At 35.7% G+C, this 17312-nt stretch overlaps 1 protein-coding gene across 1 annotated transcript; it reads left to right on the forward strand.

The window, feature by feature from the left end:
* The first annotated feature begins 13789 nt into the window (after positions 1-13789).
* LOC142627862 (polyubiquitin-like) lies at positions 13790-16608 on the forward strand. Its single transcript, XM_075801751.1, has 2 exons — positions 13790-13989; positions 15018-16608. The coding sequence occupies exon 2, from the start codon at positions 15018-15020 to the stop codon at positions 16392-16394; it is 1377 nt and encodes a 458-aa protein (XP_075657866.1). The 5' UTR covers positions 13790-13989; the 3' UTR covers positions 16395-16608.
* The last annotated feature ends 704 nt before the right edge of the window (positions 16609-17312 follow it).

Genomic DNA, 17312 nt, shown 5'->3' on the forward strand with positions numbered 1-17312 from the left:
GTAAGCACCAACATCAGCTGCTTCTGTATGAATACCTTCACAAACCCTTTCAAAAGTGACATTGTAGAACCTACAAGTCTAGAACCAGTGATTGATTCGTGAAGCCTTCCCAGTCATCCCCATAATATAGTTTAAATAAATTGATGGTACTAAGAAGGCTTTAGCCAAGGCTGGTCTACAGTTATTCCTTGTGTTGTAAGTGCAAGATTCGCTTTTGGTATTGAAGCCTTTTACCTTTAATTGAACCAAGGAAGAGGAAGATGATGGCACCAAATACTTCCAGGCTTAGATTTGAAGCCACACATATCCTCATTAAAATATATTCTAGGGTCAGGCGGCCTTTTTACTATATTTGCCAATTTTTGTTGTAGTATAGCTCATACGTTTCTTAGAGCTTCTCCAATAGCATCAGCAAACACAAAATACTCTCTATCTTAGAGAGTATAACCACAAAATGCTGCTCCAATGGTCTCTCTAAACAACAACAAGTTTTTTCCTAATCTACAGTACCTCTCCTGACCAACCAAGCAGCTCCTGACCAACCAAGCAGCTGTAGATGCTCCAAACGATTCTCTCCTTAAAAAATTCTAGCAACTGAATAAAAAACATTTCTTTCACTTTGCTCTCATTTTCTTTGTCTCACTCTCTCTGTCTTCTCAGAACAAAGGAAGTAGAAGCTCTCTCTCTCTCTCCCACAAAATGACAAATGGTGACTTTCAGTTGAAGTTCGGCTCAACCACTTGTGAGGAAGAGCAGAGATCTGAGAACATTGGCTCAACCAAGAAAATTGGTACCCAAAATTTTGATTGCATGGTTTTTTCATCATATGAAGTAGATTTTATCTCTTAGCCACCAATGTTTAAATTTATTGGTATTTCTACAAGTTGATGGTTTCAATTTGGTGGTTTTGAATGATTTCCTATTGTTCCTTACATTTGCTACTATCTAGGTTCTAGGTTTTGGCTTTATCGCTCTAGAGCACTGATTTTTACATCTGCTTCAATGTTTTGGGTCTTGATTTGAATTTTCTGCATTTGGCTTAATGTCTACTGCTGTATATGTGCACTACTGCTGCATAATTACTGTTGTAAATGTGCAATTGCTTCCTCAAGGATTAATGGCTATATAATTATATCTTCCCTGTGGTCCTTATTTATGAGTGTCAAATTGGTATAAAAAAATAAAGCAAGGGAATAGGGGATCTTTTGCTATTTTGTACAAAAATAATTAGCTCCTTCACAACCAGAGTCTAAACATTGAATATTAGACAATGGTCATTGAGCCTTTTGAAGTTGAATAAATGTGGCAGGACATTAATAGGAAGCACATTGGTTTTGAAAATAGTGGGAATTTCACTGAATGAGGATGAGCGTTATATATTTAACCCCCTTGAATCGAAGCGCAAAGGCTTTTTGAGTTTTTTTTGGGGGGGGGGGGGGTGTCATGTTCAAGTATTTTGTTCTTTCAAATTCCTTTTAGAGATAGGGTTCTTCATTTTCTTAGGAAAAGCCATATGAGATAGCTAACATTAAAACCAAAAAAAAAAAAGATTTTCTCCAGCGAAAGTAAATTTGGAATATTTGAAACAATATTAAGCCAAAGCAATAGGTACGTGCAAAATTTGGCGAAATTGGATAGTTTCACACTTTCACTATATGAAATTAAATACTTCTAAAAACTTAATGCAGTTATGGACTTATATGTCACTTGCAAATAACTTCTCATGCCATTTGTTTTTATGGACTTTCAACAGCTAAGCATTTCTAGTTGAATTGTTCATAAATTGTGAGTTTTTGCTTCTTTAACACAAACATTGAATATAAGTTTGAGCTCTTTATTTGAGCTTAATGATGCAATATCTAAATCTGCAGATTATGGCTTAGCTGGTTTAGTAACTGCTGCAATCACGGAGGCAGTAGAAGTTGTAATATCAGATGGAAATCCTTAAGTTGTTGATTCTTAATATAGATGCCAATTCTGGAGCATTTGGTGCTACAAGAGTGAGCTCTATGACATTGCATTGGGATCAAGAAGAAATATCAAATTATCTCTAATGCTTTTGATGTCATTATTGCAAGTGACCAAGTGAGGAAAATCATCACATGTGAATCAAGTGAATTTTCCTTCATTGCTTGAAATTGTGAGCTGATTCACACTTTCTTTAAGGAGTTCCACAATGGCCTTGCTCGAATCATCAGATTCTTGTTGAAAAAAGAGGTGCCTTCTGAAGCTATTTTTTTAGTCCTAAAAGAGGCAATTCATTGGACAAGTTTCTTGAGACAATCAAACAAAATTCCTTGTGTTTCAGTGTAACAGAGAACTATACTGCAGGAGTTTGGAAGCATCATCAGGGATTCATGCATAGCAAAGACTCCTGGCCCAGCTATGAAAAAGATAATTGCTATCCATTATTAGTTAGAATTACAATGTGAACTTTTGGATGCTATTGTCCTTTGTTTTCTACATCTATCCTAGGGTAATAATTTATTGGTTGATTTTATTCAATTGCTGGTTGACCCATGTGGTGGGTATTAATTGTATAATTATCCTAGGATGCAAGAAATTTTCCACATACAGATACCTGCTAAATACGCTATTGTTGAGAATTATGCTGAACTTCATGTCTCATAAAGTGTTTGTCCAAATTCATGTACAGACTCATGCAACCATGCTTATTGACTTGTTGTCAACTAATCAAGCTGATAAAAACATTCAAGAATTGCTTTAGAAGTCTACATAATGCAGCCATTGGAGATTTATTTGCAATTATGTGGAAAGGTTTTGGCTGTTAATGCATATATGCTTTGAGTAAATTTTATACTTTGTACAAGATGATATATCTTTTAAATTTTATGCACAAGATTGTTAGTTGCTTTAATTGTTTTGTTTTTCTTTGCAATTTCTTTGTGTGTTAATGCTGCTGCTTTGAGCCTATTTTCATGAACCTATTATAAAAATTTGGCAGATATGCAGTTTATGTTAATTCTTGCTTTCATAAAGTTTGGCCATTTCATTAGTATTTATTTCAAAATTTGACTTAGTCAGTTCATGGTAAGATAGTCATTTGGAAAGTTTTTGCACTGTTCTTTTTGTATGTATTATGATTATTCATTATTGTTGCACGTCATATGCTAGATGAATTTTTTTTTAGACATGATATATTGATATGTAATCTTTTAATTCAAATAATTTTTTTCCTTGTCCTGTTATAGATTTACATCTCTCGTCTGTTGGATTCTTGCATATCACTAGCGTTGAGTTTGTTGGTTAGGTTTTAATAGTGTTTTTTTTATCACGAAATTGGTTGATCATTGAGAATTTTGTGGAATCAATGACTGGATAGCGTTTTGTTATGAAGTAAGGAACAAATATCTAAATGAATCTTTTTTTTTTTTATGTATTTATTTATTAAACTGAGCCTACAAAAGATTTGCCTACTGGCTAAATATATTTAATTGTGATTTGCCCACTAGAAAAAGTTGGATTAGGTAAATTTTTGGCCATCAAGATCAAATTTTTAGTTTTAAAAATAATTTTGTTTGAAGAGTATTTTTTTTACTAAGGATACTACTAACAAAAATTTTAGTTGCTAGGACCAATCTAATGACTGATTGGTAAAACTATTTTTGTGGTAACAACATCAAAAGGATTTTTTTTTTAATATAGTTAAATTGGTCATTATTAATTTTTTAAATGAATCAAGTTTGGGATCTGATATTATAAAATGAAACAATGACAGTGTCAACTTCAGTTGAGTTTCTGACAGTTTTAAAGATTCTAACGGATGTTGACAGAAGGGGCACAGTGATGTGGGTGCAATACACGAGGGATTTAAATTGCAAGTATTAATAGTCAAAAGACCAATTTAGAAGCAACCCCAAACATAGAGTGTTGTGCATTTTAGCCTAAAAATTTTGGAGTGGTTTTGCAATCGTTCTAGTCAGATTATCAATTTTAACAAATCTGAAGTGTTTTTCCTGAGCAGTGTAAAGAATCTGCTTTAGCTCTTTAACTCTTTTTAAGGTTAAAGAAGCTGATAGACTTGGTAACACCTGGATCTTAATTGAGATTCTGGCCAGAAGAAATCTGACCTGTTTAGGAGTCTGGTTGAAGGCAAAACTGTTGTCTGTGGCTGGAAGATTGACTTTGCTCAAACCTGTGCTTACTTCGCTGCCTCTCTATCATTTTTCATGCTTTAAAGCTGCTAAAGAAATTTGCAAGGAAACTGATAAAAAGCTTATTTATTTTTTGGGACCATTTAGAAGGTGTTGGAAAGTTCATTCTATGAATTTGATCACAATTTGTTTTTCAAAAAAGAAAATGGGGGCTGGGTTGTAGGAAAATGGGACCTTTGAACAAAGAATTGTTAGCTAAACAATTTTGGAGAGTTGCTTTGAACCAAAATTTTTTGTTATTTAAAGTGTTGCTGGCCAAATATTGTAAACAAAATAATATGTTCAGTGTTAGGATGAGATGTTTTGATTTTTGGGGTTGGAGGTATACTCTCTTGTAGAAATTCAGTTTTGACTGAGGCTAAGTGGTGCGTAGGGGATGGTAAATCTATCCCAGTTAATCACTCTGCTTGGTTTATCATGAAAGAGGGGGTGGATATCTCCTATGCTGTTCTTGATCTTGATGGAGGTGTTTAGTAGGATGTTGAGAAGAATGGAGGGAGCTGGCTTGATTCGTGGTTTTAATCTCGGGGGTAGGAGGGATGGTGGGGAACGTGTTTCTCATCTTTTATTTGCAGATGATACTATCCTTTTTTGTGATGCTAAGGTGGAGCAAATTCTCCATATTCGGTTGTTGCTCCTCAGCTTTCAGGCGGTTACAGGTTTGAAGGTCAATGTGCATAAGAGCGAGATGGTTCCTATAGGGGAGGTTGGTGACGTGCATGCTCTGGCTGATATCTTGGGCTGCAAAGTTGGATCTTTACCTATGTTGTATCTTGGCATGCCGCTGGGGGCTTCTCACAATTCCCTTTCAATTTGGAATACAATTTTGGAAAATTTCAAGCGGAAATTATCTGGGTGGAAGAAGTTGTACCTGTCTAAGGGGGGTCGATTGATGTTACTCAAGAGTACGCTTTCTAGTCTTCCGACTTACTTTCTATCGTTATTCACCATTCCTACTCTTGTGGCTAATAAAATTGAAAAGTTGCAAAAGGATTTCCTATGGGGAGATAGCAAGATTCATTTGGTAGGATGGGATAAAGTTTGTGCGCCTATAGCTAATGGTGGCTTAGGGATAAGAAAACTCACTACATTTAATAGAACTTTATTGGGGAAATGGTTGTGGCGGTTTGGAAAGGAAGAGGGTCGGTTATGGAGCGGGTAGTAGCCTCAAAATACGGGGAAGACTGGGGGGGATGGACCTCAAAACTGGGTAGGGGAGCTCATGGGTGTGGTTTGTGGAGAAGTATCCGCATGGGTTGGGAGGATTTCAGCAGAAATTGTCAGTTTGTGGCCGGATTGGGGAATAGGGTGAGATTCTGGCAGGATGGGTGGTATGGGGATCAACCTTTTCAATTGGCTTTTCCAAGGCTGTGTGGCATTGCCATTGATAAGGAGGCTTCTATTGAAGCTTCTTTGCATTGGCAGGGGGCGGAGGGTAGAAGATCTTGGAATGTTCGTTTTAGCAGATTCTTTAATGATTGGGAGATGGATGAAGGGCTGCAATTTCTTCGTATTTTGGGTGCTTTAACCCCTCCTATGGATGTTGGAGACCGGATGAGATGGAAATTGAAGCCTAATGGGGCTTTTGATATCCGGTCGTACTATTACAAATTAAGAAACTCCCCTTCAACTATCTTCCCTTGGAAAGCGATTTGGAGAGTAAAGGCCCCTAGGCGAGTTTCTTTTTTCGTTTGGTGTGTAGCTTGGAATAAGATCCTAACGGGAGACAATCTGAGATTGAGGAGATTGAATTTTGTGGATTGGTGCATTATGTGTCGTCATTGTGGAGAGACGGTAGATCACTTACTCCTTCATTGTGAGGTGGCCTATCGATTATGGAGCTTTGTCTTCGGAACTTTCGGCCTGGCTTGGGTTATGCCTAGATTGATTTCAGACTTGCTCTTTGGTTGGTGGAATTGGCTGGGAAAGCACTCATCTCAGATCTGGAATTTAGTCCCGTTGTGCCTCCTTTGGTGTATTTGGAAGGAGCGGAATCGGAGGACTTTTGAGGATTTGGATTGCTCCAATGATCAGTTGCTTGCTTCTTTTAGTGGAACTCTTTTTGATTGGTCTCGGGCGTGGGGACTCACGTCTAGTGACTCCCTCCCTTCTTTTCTATGCTCCATTTTCCTTTTGTAATTTCTTAGTTGTTTGGTTCTCTCTCTTGTCTCTCTTTGTTTTTCCTCTTGTATTTTCTGGGTTGCTCTATGTTCTTCAGGCATAGAGTAGCCGCTCGTATATATATATATATATATATATATATATATATATATATATATATATATATATATCTCTTACTTATCAAAAAAAAAGATAATGATCATAGTTCTTCTGTGCATTCTGTGGCAGATCTGATTAATCAAGATGGAAGAAAAATATGCTAAATAGCACATGTTCAAACTTATTTAGTTATGTGGCACTTTTTGGAACTCAAATTTGTCAAGCTCGAGTTCCAAGCATTATGTTTGATCAGATTGCCATGATACTTGGAACTCGAGTGTGGCAAACTCAAGTTTCACTTGAAAATGCTATATAACTAAATAAGTTTGACTCAGTACTTTTTTCCTAAATATTTCCAAAATTATACTATTTGGCAAAATATGCCCTCGAGATGGATTTTGCTGGAAGACCTTTTTCATTTAGACCCTTTACCATTCTTCAGTGGCAGATGAGATTTTAAGATTGCCTCTGTCCAAGGGGAATCTTAAGAATAAGGTCACTTAACCGCACTCATAGTCTGGGAATTATTTTGTGAAGAAAGAGTATCATCCATATAAAGCACAAGCTTAGATGATCAATTGAGTCCTGCTTCTTCTGTCAGTCAGAAACTTAGGACCAGGTTATGGAAGCTGAAATTGCCTTTCGAATGCCTGGTCTTTTCTTTTGGAAGTTAGTACACAATGCTTTACCTGTTAAAGAAAAATTGGTTAAAAGACAAATTATATCTTCCGCATGTGTACTTTGTGGTGAGAATGAAGTGATTGCAAACTACTTGTTTTATTGCTAGAGCAGTTTGGTTTGCTTGTGTATGTGGTGTCAGACTTGATCTGTTGCAACCATAGTCAATTGGATTCAGAGTAGAACATTGTATTAATGCTTTTTATGAGGATGGCTCTGTTAACTCCTTGTTTATGGCTGTGGTGGTTGGGAGTTCTGTGGTCTGTGTGGTTTTTCAAGAACAAAGTTGCTTTTGAAGGCTGGTCTATTTCACCTAATGTGATGGTAAAATATGGAAGGGGGTGGATGGTTAGTTGTTCGGATGTTGATGCTAGAGTGCAGGTGTTCTTCTAAAAGAAATAAAATCAACTGCCTTTGTTTTCGAGTGCAAGGACAGGTTGGGGAGAAGTATGCTGCTTGGATGTTATAGTCAAGCGGCAACAACCAGGAAAGAATGCCACTTTTGAAGCTCTCAGGAGGCTCTAATGTGTGCAGAGGGTGAATACCTTGATAGATAATCGACATATTTTTCTGGATCTTTATAATGAAAATTTTAGCAGCCGGAAGTTGACACCTATTTCTAGGATATCAGAGCATTAAGGGGATCTTTTTCTTAATTTATGGTAGAAATATGTTGATAGAAGAATATTAGGTTGTGAATCAAATTTTGCTAAGGTAGCAGCTAAATACTATAATGCCTCCTGTCTGAGTACTTAGAGGACGTTTGGATAGCACGTCTACGTCCACGTCCAGCCCCTTTTTTTTTTCTTTTTTTTTTCCATGCGCATCTGTCACTGTTCATTGGCCATGAACAGTAATTTTAGGCTAATGAACAGTACTTTTTACACATTAAAAAATTATTTTTTTACAGTATTTTCAGTTTTCAGTTTTCAGCAATAAATTCTATCCAAACAGACCCTTAGCTGCTATCTTTCTATCAAGTATCTTTTCTTGATAATGTATTAGAAAGAATGTGACAAAATTTCTTGTTCCCTTGGTCCATTGCGTCAATACTACAGGGGGTGGCTATGGCCATGACCACCTGCCCCTTTTCTAAAGTCCAACCATGGCTGACCAATGGATGCGCTTAGAGTTAGTTAGACTTCGACCAATTGGTAAGCTGATGCAGAAATGATATAATGTTGCACATCTATAGTTTAAAATGTGAGACTAACGTGCTTTTAAGGGAGGGAAAAGATTTGCTAGATTTAAGGCATCCTGTAATTGATAGAACACCTTTCTTCAGCCAATGCATGTGACCGAACTTTTCAAGTTTATTCCCTGCTAGATCGAAAAACTAGCCCCAACAAGTAATGGTCTCCCTTTGTTAAGATTGTGCCTCTGACACACGTGTATTTAGTGAGTGTTAAATTGGGAAGGACGCTGAAGAAGACTGAAATCGATTATGCTAATACAGACGATACATTTTATGGTAAGACCAGTTGCAATAATGCAGAGCCTTCCCAAAGCAGCCACAGGAATTCTGTACATGGCAGCTTAAAGCTCACATTAATGGCTATAGCAATGGCAAATAGGGGATGATGACAGGTTTTTCCCCATAGAGCCAAATTAAAAATCACATTTGTTAAAACACCACCTCTCTGAGAATCTGCCACATCCCGCACTGGACTACAAGCAATATACATCACAACTATAAGTTGATGTGTGCAATACATACAAATATACAGAAATGACAAAATTGTTTCTTTTATGAGACAGTGTTGCACAATGCATAGTGACAAATTCCTCTAAGTGAACGAGGTCGATTAAACTTGATACTTAGTATCATCAAATGCTAATTTCTGCATCATCCAACATTGGGGATTTCTACATGCATTTCATTTTCAAAAATCAAACAAGCCTCTGCTAGCTTGCACACTGCCAACAATGACAATTTCATCAGGTCAATGTGCAATGGGTTACAAATACTACAAATCTGTAGGGAAAAAAAATCCATACTCGTGTGAAAAATCAGTAATGAGTTTACAAGGTTTAGTGTAATGTTTGTTTTGGTCCCTCTTAATACTTTTTTTTTTCTTTTACAAGGTATATTTTTTTATCTTATATCATTTTTATTATGATGTAAAAAAAAAAAAAAAGGATCAAACTAGTCTTTTAATTACTGACACAAAATGTACTTATCTTTGGAAATCTCCTATGTTTATTCTCCCAAATTTTCTTTTAACTAGGAAATCACGATTTATCTCAGTACCTAAACTATCCTAACATGCTTTCAGATTTCCTAAAAAGAAATTAGGATGACGCACATGGCTGGCATTTAATTTCGAATTTAAAGAAGATGCGTGAGTTTTGAAAGCATTCAAGAATTTAATTAAATTAAGGCAAATAAATTCTAGATCTCTGCTATAAATATCAATCTTTTTATTCCCTTCAACCACAAGGCATCTCTGCCAGCCTTCTTGTAAGAATTCTTCACTAACCAAAATACACAAGTATTTGACATAGAGAAAGCAAAACAAGAACTTTCTGTGTTTAGCTGTGAAGGTTTTGAACCCACTTCAATGGACTACTACCACATTCGTCCTCAACCTCAGGTTGATTAATCTTTTATTCAATTCAAATGGTTTATCTTGTATTTATTTTAAATTGTAAAGGAATTTTGGAGTTCTTGTGTGTGCTCAGTGATCTGACTCATGAATTTTCTCATTAGTTCCCATTAGCACTCAAAAAATGGTTTAAGGTTTTAAACCCATGTGTGTGCAAGGCACATGAGTTGTTATACCTTTATTTCACTAGCAAGCAAAAATCTATATCATAAGCATATATTTCACTTCAATGACTAATTTTGTTCTCTGAATGATTTCAGTTACAAACTTACATTCTCAAATTATCCAGTCCAAAATCGAATCTGAATAATTTGCTGTCAAAAATGCAAGGTAAGTCCATTTTTTAATAAAATTAATTGTGATTTTGTGCTTTATAAGTATATATTCAGTCATACAGATTTCTACTTACTTTCATATCCTTTTTGTTTGTAATTTTGGTAGGAGAACATAAAGTTTATATTGATGCACAAGGAACTGCGAGAATTCAAACTACTATACAACCCCAAGAGTTCATGGGGCTTCTTGATCAATGGCAGAAAAGGGAGCTTCCATATGAAGCAAGGGTGGAAAACTACAACCATGTTATGCAAGTAGGAGAGCTCCAACAATTGGGTAAACTTGAGAGGTTAAAAAATGCAGAGATTGTTCAATCTAGAAACTGGAAACTGACATTCAATGACCACAAAGATGGCAATAATAATACTCAAAATGGTGAGAAAAATAACAGTGGTCCCTCCAATCCAAAGCATGCAAATAACAATGGTGCTGGATCAAGTCATGGTGGAGGTGAGAAAAAGAGCCAGTGTTCTTGTGCCATTCGTGATGGTGGGGGTGGTCATGTGGTGAAAAACAAGCCCCAAACACACACTATCAATGTTGAATTCCCATGTGCTTCATATGGATATGTGTATCCACAGCAGAACTACTATGATTACCATGCACCACCACCACCCCCACAGAATGCCCACTACGTGGACATGTCATGTGGTGATCATGAGCCAAAATGCATCGTGATGTGAATTGAAAATTGCTTGGTTCTTTTTAAGTCATCATTCGAAGATATTGATTTCATGAATAAGTTTCTTTGTTTATCTTAGTATTTGTTGGTTTAGTTCTAAGATAAATGTGTGCTTTTTGTCAATTTGTGAACATTTTATGTATGGAATTTTTTATATCAAACATTAAGGATGTAGTTCCTTTTGTTATTTTGAGATGGAGGGTGATCATTTTTAGCAATCAATGTCAACAAATCAAATTTAGCAAAGAAGATTAAAAGAATTGAAAGCCCAAATTTGTGTAGGATTAATTTGGAAGTTTAAGTTATAACTTCATACCATGCTGTCCAAAACAGATCAACAGCAACGGCATTAATTATCCAATGTCTACAATAAACAAAATGTTTCATAGAGGGATAGGTTTGGTACTATGAGTTTCCAAGACCACTTTTTCCACATGAGAAAGGGTCTATCGGCCATTACATTAGGCATACCTTCAGTGCATTTTAGGTGACTATTTGGTATCCCATTTTGAAACCGCATCTTTTCAAAGCATAGCTTTTTTAAATATCACATTTTTCAATTTTACAGCCTTATAAATAATCAATTTTCTAAAACTCAAAAAATAAGTTGTACCAAACAAAAAAGTTCTTTGGAAAGAACAAAGTTGAGCTTCAAACGTCATTTCTTTTGACCCAGTACATGATCATTTATAAAACTATCTATGAAAATTATTTAAACAAATCACATGACTCATTAAAAAATAATGTAACTAAACTATACAAAAATGGTATATTTAATCGTTTACATAGTGGGTTGGAGATGACTTTAGAGCTAAACTTTTTTCTCTTTTAGAAATTTGCCACCCATTTGGTAATAAAAACTGTTATAAAATTTAAAAACAATTAATAAAAAGTTGATAAAAAAAGGGTTATATAATATAAACCTATAAGCTTAGTTTTGTTTTTAAACTTTTATATACGTTTTAAAAAAACTTTTTCAAGTAAAAATATATTTTAGTACATTTTAGTAAAAAATTAGACAAGTTATTCCCAAACTTACACATAACTGTATATGAACCTTGAGAACTCATAAAATTTGGAGATTCTTATTTATCTTTTTATTTTTTTTATTTTGTTAAGATTGGAGATTCTTATTAAACTTGGTCAAAGTAAGTGATTAATTTTTTGTTTTTGTTTTAAAGATAGACATTGATCTCTTTTTTGACTGTATTATTCTACTATTAAAACTCTAATTATAATTAATTAATTTAATAGTAAAAAGAATTTCATTAGATAAAGGATTTGAATAATAATCAAGATAGGATTTCTAATTAACTTAGGAATAGTAAGATGTTCATTTCACGCAACTATACTTTATATATTATATATTAAATATACTTTATAGTCATCTTGAAAAAGAAATGGTAAAATGTAAAACTAACCTTCTAAGTTTCTTCAAGTTTCATATCAATCCTCTAACTTTGCTTTTGTTCAATTAAGATTTTTTCATCAACTTTTGTTATATGTTGTCGTTAATTTTCAATTTTATAAATTTTTCTTCAAATTTTTTAAATTAAAAAAATTCAATTAATGATTGAAAAATATTTTTCAGATTTTTTTTTTCTAAAAATTTTAATAAAAGTTAACAGCAATGCCTTAATTAAATAAATCTGAAATTTAGAGGACTGAAATGAACAAAAGCACAGTTAGAGGACTAAAATGAAATCTGAAAAAAATTAGAGGGTCAATTTTGCATTTTAGCATTATAGGTTTCTCAACCCAAAAAAAAAGTTATATATTTAATATATAACATAAGAGCATTCGCATCTACTATTTACGAACTATTCTATTTTACCATCTCAAAACCTACTTTATCCTTTATACCATACCACTTTATAACTCACTCAACACCTCAACTTTTATTTTCTCATACAACACATTAAAATAATATATCTACAAATAAAATAATATATCCCAAATCCATCACCATTCACCGCAACCACCTGCTTCCATCACCACCACCATGAACCAACCACAACAAATTAAAACCACCACCATCAATCACCACCTCCACCATCGTCCATCACAAATCCAACCACGCCCACACTCATCAAACCCACCATCACCAGAAAAAGAAGCAAACCCAACACCACCCACGGCAAGCAAACCCCACCCATTAGCAAGCAAACTCAGCACCACCCATACTCACGGCCAAAACCACCCACGCCGATCCATGCCAATCTTGCAACTACCGAACCCACGTCGATTTCACAACCCACTGACCCACGCCGATTTCGCAACCCACTGACCCACGCCTATTTCACAACCAAAACCATCAACAACCATCAACCACATATCGACCCATCAACAAATCATAACCACCGATCAACCCAAAACAAACCAATCCTAAAAACCCATTAGACCTGAACCCATCAAACCCAAAACCAAGCCAAACCCACAAACAACCCATGACTATCGATGGGTCAGCAAAGACTAGGTAGGTGACGAGAGAAAAAATAAAGAAAATGGTGAAGAGTGAAGACTGAAATGATGAAGCCTGAAGACTGAAGAGAGAATGATGAAGAGGCAGAGAAATGAGAGAGAGATGTGGGAGACGGAGAAGTGGGAGACCGCTAGAGGGGAGAGAAGAAATTAGTAAAAAATAAATACAAACCGCTACAAATGGTATTGTAGCAATATTGTAAAAAAAATTACAATCAACCGTCCGAATGGAGCTACTACATATGTAAGATGGTATTGTAGCAGTATTGTATAAAAATTTACAATTAACAATCCGACTGGAGCTTGAATTTTTGTGTTTTGATGGTAAAATTTACTAACTTATGGCACTAGGCATTTTTCGTGCGAATGCCCTAACTACTTATCTTGTACCATATAAGATGGTATTGTAACAGTATTGTATAAAAATTTACAATTAACAGTCCTGCTGGAGCTTGAATTTTTGTGTTTTGATGGTAAAATTTGCTAACCTATGGCACTAGGCATTTTCCGTGCGAATGCCCTAACAACTTATCTTGTACGGAAAAGAAAGGACAATTGTGTTTCTTTGTTGTTGTTAATTGTTATACGTAAAAAATAAATTCAACGTGCACGCGAAGAAAAGGACTCTTTATTTATACGCATACATCTCCCTTCTTCTTCTTCTTCTTCTTCTTCTTTTTTTACCTATAAATACTCTCTCTATTCCTCACCATCGCCCATCTCTCTCTCTCTCTCAATCAAAGCTATTAGGTTTTTCTGATCTTTCTCTCTCTCCGCTTTTGAATTCGGTTCTTCTCTTCTCTTCATCAAGGTAAGCTTCTCTTCTCTGCCAAAATTCAATTCCTTGTTTAGCTGTCTTTGCGCTTTGATTTTACCTGATTCTCGATCGGAAAAATTTGCAGAATTTTAGGGTTTTTTGTGGTTCGATTTTATGTGGTTTTTCTTTTGTATGAAAATTGAAGATTTTTTATTGTTTGATTGCTTTGATTTTGTACCAGATTTGGGTATTTCTTTTTGATTTTAGGGTTTGTTTGGCGCTATTGTTGTTAATAATCTTTTCTTTTCATTTCTGTGATTTCTTTATATATGAACTTGATGATTTAATGTCTAGTCGCTTTGATTTTGGATTGGATTCGTGTATCTCTATGTGATTTTAGGGTTTAGATCACCCGAAATGGATTGGTGATATTTTCGTATGATTTCTGTAGTTTTTGTGTATGGGTTTTGATGATTTAGTGATCGATTAATTTAAGACACAATAGGGTTTCTGTAATACTGTCTGATTTGAAGGTCTAGATCGTGTTGTTATTATTTGAAAATATTTTTAAATGCATATAATTTTTTTAAATTCGTTCCTTTGTATGGATTAAACAAATACTGGTCGATTTTTTTGTATCTTAAATAAAGTTCCAAATTGGTCCAACAAAAAATAATAATGTGTAAAGTATTTCCTCTTAATTAACAATTAATTAAGGGAATGAAAACAAGAGTAAAAATATGGGATATGGACAAGTTAGCTTTTCTTGTGGGTTTTATAAAGTTCTTTGGACCCCAGAACTAGTTATATGTTGATTGATATTTACAATTGATTTGGCCAAGAGCCCAATTCTGATGTTTCCAATGGACCATTGTTGTAATTATTGATTTTTCACAAAAAGAATGTGGGCGTTGATTTGATTACTTTAAATTACACGCTATTTTGCAACCATGTTAGTATCTTGTGTGATTTCTTGCTTTTTTTTCATGCCAAGTTTGATAGTGTGCGTGTGTGTGTAAATTAATAGGATTTTTGTTTTCTTGGGTTCCTGTTAATATATTTTTATATGTATCTATCTGCAGATGCAGATCTTTGTCAAAACTCTTACTGGAAAGACCATAACTCTCGAGGTCGAGAGCTCTGATACAATCGATAATGTCAAAGCAAAAATACAGGACAAGGAAGGAATCCCACCAGACCAGCAGAGGCTGATCTTTGCCGGAAAACAGTTGGAGGATGGTCGTACTCTTGCTGATTACAACATCCAGAAAGAATCCACCCTCCATTTGGTTCTTCGTTTGAGAGGTGGGATGCAGATTTTCGTCAAGACACTCACTGGGAAGACCATTACTCTTGAAGTTGAGAGTTCCGATACCATAGATAATGTGAAGGCGAAAATTCAGGACAAAGAAGGCATTCCCCCAGATCAGCAGAGGTTGATTTTTGCTGGAAAGCAACTTGAGGATGGCCGAACTCTGGCCGATTATAACATTCAGAAGGAGTCTACACTCCACCTTGTTCTCCGCCTCAGGGGTGGTATGCAGATATTTGTTAAAACTCTTACAGGAAAGACAATCACTTTGGAAGTTGAAAGCTCTGACACAATTGACAATGTCAAAGCGAAAATACAAGACAAGGAAGGTATTCCTCCAGATCAGCAGAGGCTGATCTTTGCTGGAAAGCAGCTTGAGGATGGTCGAACATTGGCTGACTACAACATACAGAAAGAGTCCACCTTGCATTTGGTCCTCCGCCTTCGTGGTGGAATGCAAATCTTTGTAAAGACCCTTACCGGCAAGACTATTACTCTCGAGGTTGAGAGCTCTGATACAATTGACAACGTCAAAGCAAAAATTCAGGATAAGGAAGGTATTCCACCAGACCAACAGAGGCTGATATTCGCCGGAAAACAGCTGGAGGAGGGCAGGACTTTGGCTGACTATAACATCCAGAAAGAGTCTACACTTCATTTGGTTCTCAGGCTTCGTGGAGGGATGCAGATTTTTGTGAAGACTCTGACAGGAAAGACCATCACCCTTGAGGTGGAGAGTTCTGATACCATTGATAATGTTAAAGCAAAGATTCAAGACAAGGAAGGTATTCCTCCAGATCAGCAGAGGCTCATCTTTGCAGGGAAGCAACTCGAGGATGGCCGCACTCTTGCTGATTACAATATTCAGAAGGAATCAACTCTCCATCTCGTTCTCCGCCTTCGTGGCGGTATGCAGATTTTTGTAAAAACTCTTACTGGGAAGACAATCACACTTGAAGTGGAGAGCTCTGATACCATTGACAATGTGAAGGCAAAGATTCAGGACAAGGAGGGAATCCCACCTGATCAGCAGAGGCTCATCTTTGCAGGAAAGCAGCTGGAGGATGGTCGCACACTTGCAGACTACAATATCCAGAAGGAGAGCACTCTGCATCTTGTTCTCCGCCTCCGTGGTGGTTGTGTATAGTGGTTTTAACATTGGTAGTAGTACAATCAAGTTTGGTTTTAATATGGGAAGATTTAAATAACTGCTTTATATTCTGTATGCTTTGCATTTTGATGTTTTGGGATAATAGACCCTTTTATTCTCTGTTTGAGTTTTCATGGTTGTTTTGAACATTATTTTCTCTAATTGTGTTTAATATGTGTGGTACTCTTAATATGATTTATGATTTTAGTCAGATTTGAGCTTTGTGTATTAATGATTTAATCAAATGCGTGGTTATTTCAATTAATAAATGTATTGCATGTTTTATTTGAGAAGCTGGTTTGCTTTTGGACCCAAATTCATGCGTTGGAGTCTTTAAGCATGCTCATCAGATGATCATTGATCATTCTGTTTTGGGTCTAATTTGTTCTGTGGTCTTTCATGCACAGAGGGTCCTTTACCAAATAATGTTTCTTAAACTGGAGTGTTTTGTTTTAATGCAAATATGTACCGTTTTCATGAAAGAGAATGTGTTTTCTTTTCTATGTTGGTATCGTAATGGGCATTTACATAAAACACGGCAAAGTCTCAAGTGCTGTGCTTGCACTCACCACTACAAACGTTCTCCTTCCTGTTTTCCTTTCGTGTTCTTGGGTTCTTGTTTCTTAGTGGATGAGAGTTTAGACTAGAAATTTGGTGATGAAATTGATGACAGAATTTTAGTTTATTTTTTAGTATGAGTTACACAAGTACTAATTTTTGTTATCATAGGAAATTCACTGACTTTATTCAATTATTGAAAGACAAGGTACATCACGATATAACGCATGCCGTAAGAAGCATGGTTCCTCTCAAGCAGCATAGTCGTCTATAGAAGACGAGTGTTAGTGTTTTGCTAACAGGTGAGCAGGACCGTTGCCATGACGGCCAACATGTGAAACCACAGCAGACTGATAT

This window comes from Castanea sativa, chromosome 3, assembly GCF_040712315.1.
Source record: "Castanea sativa cultivar Marrone di Chiusa Pesio chromosome 3, ASM4071231v1".
In the NCBI taxonomy this organism is placed as follows: domain Eukaryota; kingdom Viridiplantae; phylum Streptophyta; class Magnoliopsida; order Fagales; family Fagaceae; genus Castanea; species Castanea sativa.